This window comes from Drosophila miranda, chromosome XR (assembly GCF_003369915.1).
Source record: "Drosophila miranda strain MSH22 chromosome XR, D.miranda_PacBio2.1, whole genome shotgun sequence".
NCBI lineage: Eukaryota > Metazoa > Arthropoda > Insecta > Diptera > Drosophilidae > Drosophila > Drosophila miranda.
In genome coordinates, this window is record NC_046674.1 from 30,165,119 (window position 1) to 30,174,167 (window position 9,049).

General features: G+C 48.2%; 2 protein-coding genes across 2 annotated transcripts; both read right to left on the reverse strand.

Annotated features, from left to right (window-relative positions):
* Positions 1–297: 297 nt before the first annotated feature.
* LOC108165240 (protein trapped in endoderm-1-like) lies at positions 298–1,231 on the reverse strand. Its single transcript, XM_017301278.2, has one exon. The coding sequence runs from the start codon at positions 810–812 to the stop codon at positions 447–449; it is 366 nt and encodes a 121-aa protein (XP_017156767.2). The 5' UTR covers positions 813–1,231; the 3' UTR covers positions 298–446.
* A 105-nt stretch (positions 1,232–1,336) lies between these two features.
* Positions 1,337–4,331, reverse strand: LOC108151485 (NADH-ubiquinone oxidoreductase 75 kDa subunit, mitochondrial). Its single transcript, XM_017280124.2, has 6 exons — positions 4,222–4,331; positions 3,835–4,022; positions 3,435–3,766; positions 2,340–3,369; positions 1,783–2,277; positions 1,337–1,720 (listed from the first exon to the last, which is right to left on the reverse strand). The coding sequence occupies exons 2-6, from the start codon at positions 4,015–4,017 to the stop codon at positions 1,553–1,555; spliced, it is 2,208 nt and encodes a 735-aa protein (XP_017135613.1). The 5' UTR covers positions 4,018–4,022; positions 4,222–4,331; the 3' UTR covers positions 1,337–1,552.
* Between the last annotated feature and the right edge of the window lie 4,718 nt (positions 4,332–9,049).

A 9,049-nucleotide genomic window follows, 5' to 3' on the forward strand; every position in this document is an offset into this window, starting at 1 on the left:
ATAATGGGTCATCCTCAACAGACAAGGATGATTGCTTGTAGAGAAAACTTGAAGCCCAAGTTAGTTCGAACTATTGCTATGATGTATCCTGCTTCGAAAGACGAATGGCTTAAAATGTTCTAAGACACTTTTCCCTTTGCCTATTATTATATCCTTATTGCTGGTTGGTTTTTAGAGTTTTAAATATTCCTAGATCGAAAATTGCATATTTGGTGAGTTCTCTCCAAGAAACCTCACAGCTTGAGGATTATTCAGCTTAAATTATAATCTGACATTCGAAAGCTGCTCAAAACGTTTGAAGAAATCTTATATTTATTTCGGTTGCTTCCGACTTCATACGCGTTTTAATACACGTATATGTACATACATAAATTAGGAAGTAATTAGTAGGTAATTGGTATGATGAACAGCTCTAATGCAAGGGAAAAGGCTCGACATCGACTCAATCATACTGAATATGTTTGGCACATTTGGTTAGTACTGTTCTTTTGAACAGCGTGAAAGAGCGGAGTGCTGCGGATGACGCCCGAGAGTTCCTTTGAGTTTTTGCTTTGGTGATAGTTCCTGCTTGGCATCGGCGACAGGGGCTCGCCCCAGAACTTGAGAAGCGCAAATATCTTGTAGTAGGCCACTCTGTAGTTGCGATTGCTAGCCGCGTAAATGATCGGATTGATGACGCTGGAGGACCAGGCCATGACTGAGGCTATTATGTGCAGCCAGGGATAGGAGGTTTTCCGCTCATCGTCCACCACATTGGCCAGCATCAGTGGCAGAAAGCAGATGAGAAAGCACAGGAAGATTGTCACCATCATTACAGTGAGTCGGTTGTCCTCGCGCACTTTTCTCGTGCACGTTGTCGTCACGTACGAGCCCCCAGACGCCCCCTTGCCCGCCGCTTTGGCGCCAATCTGAAAGTTGTCGTGGCTCCGGATTTTCCTCTTTTGGTGCAGCACAGTAATGAAAATGCAGGAGTAGGAGATTATGATGACCAGGCAGGGCAGCAGGAAACCAATAAGGAAGAGAACCAATATAGAGACTAAATTGTACAGGAAATGGCATTATATCTATCTGTATTTCAAGCTTAAGGACCAAAGAACCTCTGAACAATATTCCTCTTTAAGCGACACCCAATATATCGACTTCAACTTAAATGAATCGCTTTCTCCAAATGACTAAGAGCGGGATGGCCATAGCATCGTCAGAATGAGGGGTAACCTTCGTGGGTTCTTTTGAGAGGAAAGGGGTATCCGGAATCCCATCTGAAGGGAAAGCTCCGTCCGAAGATTATTTTGTATTTGTCTATTTGATGTTTATTTTGGTTTTTCCTTTTTTCACGTATTGTATAATTATTTATTTTGTGTTTCGTTTTGAACAACTTGAAAGACATTTCACAATGCCTAGAGCTCCGCCAAGGCTGTTCTATGCCGGCGATTACTCCTGCTGCGACTCCTCCTGCTGACTGTTCTGTTCTTATGGAGACGGGGGCGGAAGCAAAGTTAAAAAAAATATATAGAGCATTAATTAATAAGTAGTTATATCAGGGGTAGGAGGTCTAGATGGCCACGCTCTGCTTGGCCTGCTCGTCCTGCCGCTTTTGCTTGTTAACCGCCAATATGCACTTGGCCATGGTGAGGGAGGAGCGTGAAATGGCATCGGTCATGAAGTAGTCGCGCAGCTCCTTCTGCTTCACATCGATGGCTCCGCCGCCGATGGATTTGCTCTGCAAATGGAAAGGTCGTGCATGAGGCACAGGAAATAGATAAAGACCCAGGGTCTACTCACGATGGCAGCCTGGGCACCGGTGTCATTGAAGCCAGCTGACTCCAGCTCTCCGAGGCGCGTCAGATGTGGCGAAATATCTTCAAGGCGAGCGCGCAGCTCGTCGAGTGTGTCGTAGGGCAGCGGGGTGCCCACCACCTCAGAGATGGCACGCAGTATCTTCCAGTCCTCGCGGGCCATGCCCGGCGGCGACACGCCCGGCAATGTCTGCTGGGGTCTGCCCTCCGTGTTCACGTAGATAGCCTGCTTCTCCGTGTAGGCGGCACCAGGCAGCACAGCGTCGGCAATGGAGGCTCCATTGTCGCCATGCGATCCAATGTACACCACAAAGCAGTCCTTGGGTAGCTGCTCGCGGGTCACTTTGCCGGCATCGGCATTCAGCAGGAACAGCACCTTGGGCTGGGCCTTGACGGCGCGATCTGCTCCCGGCTGGTAGCCCACATCGTAGGCTCCCACCTGGGCGGCATTGTTCTGCAAGACGTTGAAGGGGTTCCACTCCTGCAATTGCGGCAAAGTAATAATCGTAATAATACAAGAGAGATGCATGAAGAGCGACTCACTGGCTTCTTGAGCTTCTGGCAATACTCTACGATGGTGGCATGGATGGCAGCACCATCTTCGCGCTCCAGGAGATCGGCACCAATGATAATGGCTGGCTTCTTGGCGCCCTCGAGCACCTTGGAGAAGGCGTGAGAGCCAGAGCAGACGTCCTTGATGAGGCCAGGATCGGAACCGAGGTTGTCGTGTTCGTACGACAGATCGATCTTGGGACCAATGGAGGCAATCTGCGACTCGTTATGGACATAGGCCTTGCGCAGCCGCGTGTTGACCAGGGGAGCCTCGTAGCGGGGATTAGTGCCGACCAGGAGAACGGCATCAGCCTCCTCCAGACCGGCAATGGTGCTGTTGAGCAAATAATTGGCTCGCACATCGGTACCGGAGCCCTTGATGAACCCCTGCTCGGTGACGAGCGTCTCGCCCTCCAGGCGATTGACCAGATCCTTGAGCGCCACCATGGCCTCAACGTCGGCCAGCTGTCCCGCAACGCCGGCCACTTGTCCATTGGCCTTCTTGAGGGCCTTGGCCACCGCAATGAGCGCTCCCTCCCACTCCACGGCCTGCAGCTCGCCGTTGGGCATGCGCACCATGGGGGCGACTAGGCGCTGGCGCTTGAGTCCGTCGCAAGCGAAGCGGGACTTGTCCGCTAACCACTCCTCGTTGACGTCTTCGTTCTCGCGGGGCAGGATGCGCAGCACCTCGTTGGTGCGGGTGCTAACGACGATGTTGCTGCCAACGGCGTCCAGGACATCGATGCTGCTCACCTTGCGGATCTCCCAGGGGCGGGCCACAAAGCTATAGGGCTTGTTGGTGAGGGCACCTACGGGGCACAAGTCGATCACGTTCCCGGAGAGCTCTGAGAGGAAGAGCTTCTCCACGTAGGTACCGATCTGCATGTCGTTGCCGCGTCCGGTGGTGCCCAAATCGTCCACGCCGGCAATTTCTGAGGCGAAGCGCACGCATCTGGTGCAGTGGATGCAGCGGGTCATGATGGTCTTCACCAGCGGCCCAATATCCTTGTCCTCCACGGCGCTGCACTCGACAGAAAATAAGGATGCAATCAGCAGGAGGATTTGAAAGGATCGCAGAACTCTTACCGCTTGCCGGTGTAGTTTATGTCCGTGAAGCGGGATCGATCGGAGCCAAAGGCCATAGCCTGATCCTGAAGATCGCACTCGCCCCCCTGGTCGCAAATGGGACAGTCCAAAGGATGGTTCATGAGCAGGAACTCCATGACGCCCTCGCGAGCCTTGCGCGTCAGATCCGAGTTGGTCTTGATGCGCCAGCCCTTCATCACGGGCATGGCGCAGGCGGCCACCGGCTTGGGGCTCTTCTCCACCTCCACCAAGCACATGCGGCAGTTTCCGGCCACGGCTAGGCGCTCATGATAGCAGAAGCGCGGAATCTCAACGCCGACCAGGGCTGCAGCCTGCCCAGACGGGGAATGGATGGAAATGATGGATGATCACTGTCGGATTACGATGCCAACACACTCACCTGCAGCACTGTGGTCCCAGGCAGCACCTGCACGGGAATATCATCCACAAAGACCTCGATTTTCTCGGGCGCCTTGGCCGGTGTCTGGGCCACGATGGCGCTGGTGCGCACCGCTCGGCTGGCGATCTGATGTGTGGGTGAGCCCAGTGCGCCCAGCGCCTTGACAAGCGGTGCACGTATCATATTTTCTGCAACGAGAAGCAACCACAAAAACTGCAATCCTCTTTCCTAACAATTACATAAGTTAGCTGCCTGGCAACATTGGTCAACTATCGATTTGTGCCCGCTGTAACTGTTTTTCCTCATAATTGTATGTACCGGAGGATGTAAAACTTCACGGGAATTCGAGGAGCTGCGTGGCTGAGGAACAGATCGAGCAAAACCTACCGAAATGCTGGAAAATATTTATTTGAATTCTCGATGCGGAGACAACTTTTTTATGGCTTTTGACAGTCACACTGTGACTGCCGCGTTGCCAACTGCACGTTTGACAGCTGACCTCTGCGGATAGCAAAAACTCAGCAAATCTGCTTTTAAAAGAAATGTTTTGACTAAATTATGTTTGAGTTGGCTAGATAATATTACATTTAGCCGCCCACCATTATTTCATTTTATTTAATCTGTTTTTCTTGCGGCCGAACTTTTTTCAATTATTTGGCAACGCGGTTCTTCACAGCTGTTCGAGTTTTGTTTACTTCGAATCACCATTCCCATGTAAACGTATTTGTGTTGAAATTCAAATAAGAATCAACTATGGCGCCACCTGTTTTATACACACACAAGAGCAATAAAGAAAACGAAGTTTGTAGTACAAAATGTGATATAAAGCCTTAATTAGTGTTTATAGTTTTTCCCGAGCTCGCGAATAAACAAAATGAACAGGTTCAACTAAAATATGGCTAATTTGGCAAACCTACCGGTGCCGCGGACACATGTGGCGCATCATTGATGCGACTACAACTTCGGGCCAGCCGCCTGCCGCCAACGCCGACGCCACAAGTAAGATCAAATCTTGACATGAGAGTCACGCGAAAAATTACAACAGCAATAACCACAATTGGCTGAATGTCGCTTGGAGCCTCCATCTACCATGTCTGGACAGACTGACGCACGATTCTGTGGGAGCCTTCCCTGGCGAACGGCGCCACTGTCTCGTCTTGGGCCACTCTGATAGAGGTGAGTGCGTGACACGAGCTGCCATCGTCAAAGGATCATGGTGGCTCTCTCTAGATGAATCCAGAAATCTGGAGAGCGGTAATCTATCTGGCGTGTCAACACACACGCGCTCACCTCTATCGCCAGGGTATCGCTGCCAGGTAATCAGATAAAAATATATTATGACGTACCAGACCGACTTTTCATTGTTAATTGAGCAACAGAGCCCCAGACCTGAGACCGTTTGGTCCCGATCCGATCCCATCCGACCCGCTTGATATCTTTTGGCATCGGGGCATTGGCGATGCGATGCTGCGTCTTCATCGTTGGCGTCGGCGTCGGCGTCGTCGCAGCGTCGGCCGTCTGGGCGCCTGTTGGCTGTCTCTTATCTTGTATCTCGGCTTTTGTCTCTCCCTCTTCTCTGACGCTGCCCCCGCCGCTCAGGTGTATGTGTGATATAGTTTTTTCTTCTTAGCATTATCGCTTTGTATCTTTTGTGTGTCTGTGTGTTGCTTCTGCTGCTGCCACGCTCCAGACGTGTCGCCACAATTTGCGGCCAAACGCCGGCAACAGCGGCTTGGCGCCTAAAATCAAAAGGGGCCGAACGAAAATTTTAAAAATAACGTGCAACAACAGGACGCACGATGGACAACACGACGGCGGCGGCACCGGCACCGGCGACGGCTAATAATGTGATTTGTCTCCTCCGTGATGGGGTACCCAGTGCAGACCTGCTCCCTGCGGCAGCTTTAGTATGTGATAATTTTAAGCAATTTACTCCTCTTTTTGTGGCAGTGGGCAGGGGCTAGCATTTAACGGTGTCCTTGATGGGAGCACTCGCCCTCTGCGCCGGCAAGGAGGGAAGATGAGGAGACAGGCGGCTGGCAGCCATTCCTGCGGATCGTCGTCAAAAGGCAGATATGCATGATATGATTATAATTATATGGAGTACATCCACAGAGTCCCCCAACACCGCAACTGGAGAACTCATGGCAGTACAGTGAACGATCACAATTGGCGGATTTGAATCCACGAACAGTGGGAGAGACAAAGGAGATAAGGAGGTGAGAGAAGGGTGAGACCATGATGCAATTATATAGCATATTTAGAATTGCATCATGGGTGAGACAGTGCCGAAAGAAGATGATTTTCCAAAGTGTATTTGTATAGGGTGACACATTTCCAGAGAGCTCTCTCACGATCGTCACACATTTGGTCAAAGACAATACAAATACATAGTAAGATGAGTAGCGCCATACAAATTTTTTGTACTTGATTTTTTCTGCCTGGCTGCAGAGCTGGCTCCAGGCTTTCTTAAAATTTTGTTCAAAGCCAGAGCGAGAGCGCTCAAGAGTCAGCCGCTCTCTCGTTTTATACATGACGTAAAGATTTCACTGTATGTGTGCACACGACTCTCAAACATTTTTGGTCTGCCTGCTTTTATTGGGTTTTTTTGATGGCGCTGTCGAAGCGTACACCATTACTTTAGAATTCATTTGAGATTATGACACGTTTTGAAGACTCTCGTCCACAATATAAAAAAAAGGTTTTATATGGTATATTCTCTATATTTTTGTTTTTTGTTTTGTTTAATAACGAAACGAATATAATGAGCGAATGCACTTACATATGTACAAACACATAATGCATTTCATACATGAATTCACATTAGAATAATTGCCTTTAGGGTATTCAGCGTGCGTCGCGTCAATAAGAAAATATTTTTGAAGTACGTATGCATTTATATTTGCACAGAAAACGATTTGCCTCAAATTTATTATGAAATTTAATTAGTACAAATTAATAAAAAATTAAATCCGAATTTAGAGAAAATAATCCGCAAAACGATTTTCAAAGAAGAAATTTCATAAGCATGCTTTCGGTTCTGAAATCGGCGGCTTTTGTGCATACTCCCATATGCAAGCCGTTTTTATACCCGATACTCAAAATGAGTATTGGGGTATATTAGATTTGTGGTAAAAGTGGATGTGTGTAACGTCCAGAAGGAATCGTTTCCGACCCCATAAAGTATATATATTCTTGATCAGCATCAGTAGCCGAGTCGATTGAGCCCTGTCTGTCTGTCCGTCTGTCCGTCCGTCCGTCCCCTTCAGCGCCTAGTGCTCAAAGACTATAAGATCTAGAGCAACGATGTTTTGGATCCAGACTTCTGTGATATGTCACTGCTACAAAAATATTTCAAAACTTCGCCCCGCCCACTTCCGCCCCCACAAAGGACGAAAATCTGTGGCATCCACATTTTTAAAGATACGATAAAACCAAAAACGCAGAATCGTAGAGGATGACTATATGTTCTAGAGTGTAAAATCTCAACCAGATCGTATAATTATTATAGCCAGAATCAAGAAAACAATTTCATTCTTTCTCGCTCTGTCTCTCTCTAACACACAGGTTTCATGGTCGGCTTTGCCAATTGCAAAATATGAGTTCAAGGATCTCAGAACCTATAAGAGCCAGAGCAACCAAATTTGGTATCCACACTCCTGTGATATCGGACCTTGACCGTTTCGTGTCCGAATTTCGCCACACCCCCTTCCGCCCCCGCAAAGGACGAAAATCTGGGGCATCCACAAATCTCAGAGACTATTAAGGCTAGAGTAACCAAATTTGTTATCCGCACTTCTGTTAGATCTCACTATAAAACGTATATCTCAGAATTTCGCCCCACCCTTTTCCGCCCCCACAAAGGACGAAAATCTGTTGCATCCACAATATTGCACATTCGAGAAAACTAAAAACGCAGAATCATAGATAATGACCATATCTATCAGATTGCTGAATCTGGATCAGATCAGATCATTTTTATAGCCAAAAGGAACAAATCAATTTGCAGTGGCTACGCAGCACCCGACGTCACGCTCAGACTGATTTTCTGTCTCTCTCGCACGCACTCCTTGTCGTGTCGTTTAATATTAGCGGCGTCTGCCGGAGGAGAGCCATACTGACTTAGTATCGGGTATAACTGTAGAGTTGCGGTCTCCGCAGCAACTCACAACGTTCCCCCTCGTTAATTTTAGATTCTGTATTCTCTCTCGAGCCTTTGCGAGCGAGACAGCGCGTATTTCGTCTTTTCCGAAAAACCTCGCTGCATATGACCATTGAAATGCATGGGCGTTACTCATCTTACTATTTATATTGTCTTTGGTTTTGGTTCTGTATCAAACCAGAGAGTCGCTGTCAAAAATTGGATCTTCGAATAGCAGAAATTCTTCACCTTACACAAAGACATTTTTTTCTTATCCTGAGCATGGAAGGAGGATGTGACCGCAGTCGATGTAGTGTCTTAGCAAGGAGCCGAATGCAAACGAGAGAAAGAATGTAAGACAAGTGGTTTTTCGCTCATTATTCTGTTTCTCTCTCCCTTCCTGCGGATTATCCTACATTAGGACCTAGAAAAATCTCTCTTTCTCACTGGCATCCCCACAGCAAAGGTATCAAATATTTGCTCAGCTCCACCATGATTGCTCTCTGCCTTTAGTACCTAATGTCTTGACTCTTTCATTTCCTTTTCCACCCATTTGACAGAGCCCGGTCAACTACACCACAGGGTCACTGTCGGCAGCGTCGAGGCAGCAGCAGCTGTGACAGCGCAGCATTTCCTTTGGCCCGCGTTGGGGGTCACACAGACAGTAGTTCGGTCGATCTGTGTGCTGACTGCGCTGCCGGCAGAACCGCGCTAGAGAAAAAACTGGTGTTAGGCTCTCGATTGCGATTGCTCGGCTCTGTCTGGGGGCTGCTCTCGTCGACACCGGGCTCCCCCCAGTATTGCGGTAGTATGCATGGTATAATTATCCTACAGGTAGGAGCGTCCTCTTTTTGTGCTGCCAAAAGTTAACAATTTTTAAAATTTTTGTGGGCTTACATTTGATTATGTCCTCTATTCATTAATTATTCAATACTTGAAGGAGTAAAGGCAAATATTCAGAGCTCGAATATTGGTCATTAGGTGGAAAGAGTTAGAAAAGTTACATTAGTCAAAATATTACATACCTATATACAACTGACTACCGGGTCTTATAGTGTAGCGTCATGCGCCTCC

Excerpts from the sequence above, each read along its gene's own strand:
- LOC108165240 (XM_017301278.2), bottom strand. The coding sequence starts at position 812 with ATGATGGTGACAATCTTCCTGTGCTTTCTCATCTGCTTTCTGCCACTG.
- LOC108151485 (XM_017280124.2), bottom strand. The coding sequence starts at position 4,017 with ATGATACGTGCACCGCTTGTCAAGGCGCTGGGCGCACTGGGCTCACCC. Across the intron at positions 3,767-3,834 it reads CTGGGACCACAGTGCTGCAG|GCTGCAGCCCTGGTCGGCGT; the intron begins GTGAGTGTGTTG and ends CCGTCTGGGCAG. Across the intron at positions 3,370-3,434 it reads ATAAACTACACCGGCAAGCG|CGCCGTGGAGGACAAGGATA; the intron begins GTAAGAGTTCTG and ends TGTCGAGTGCAG.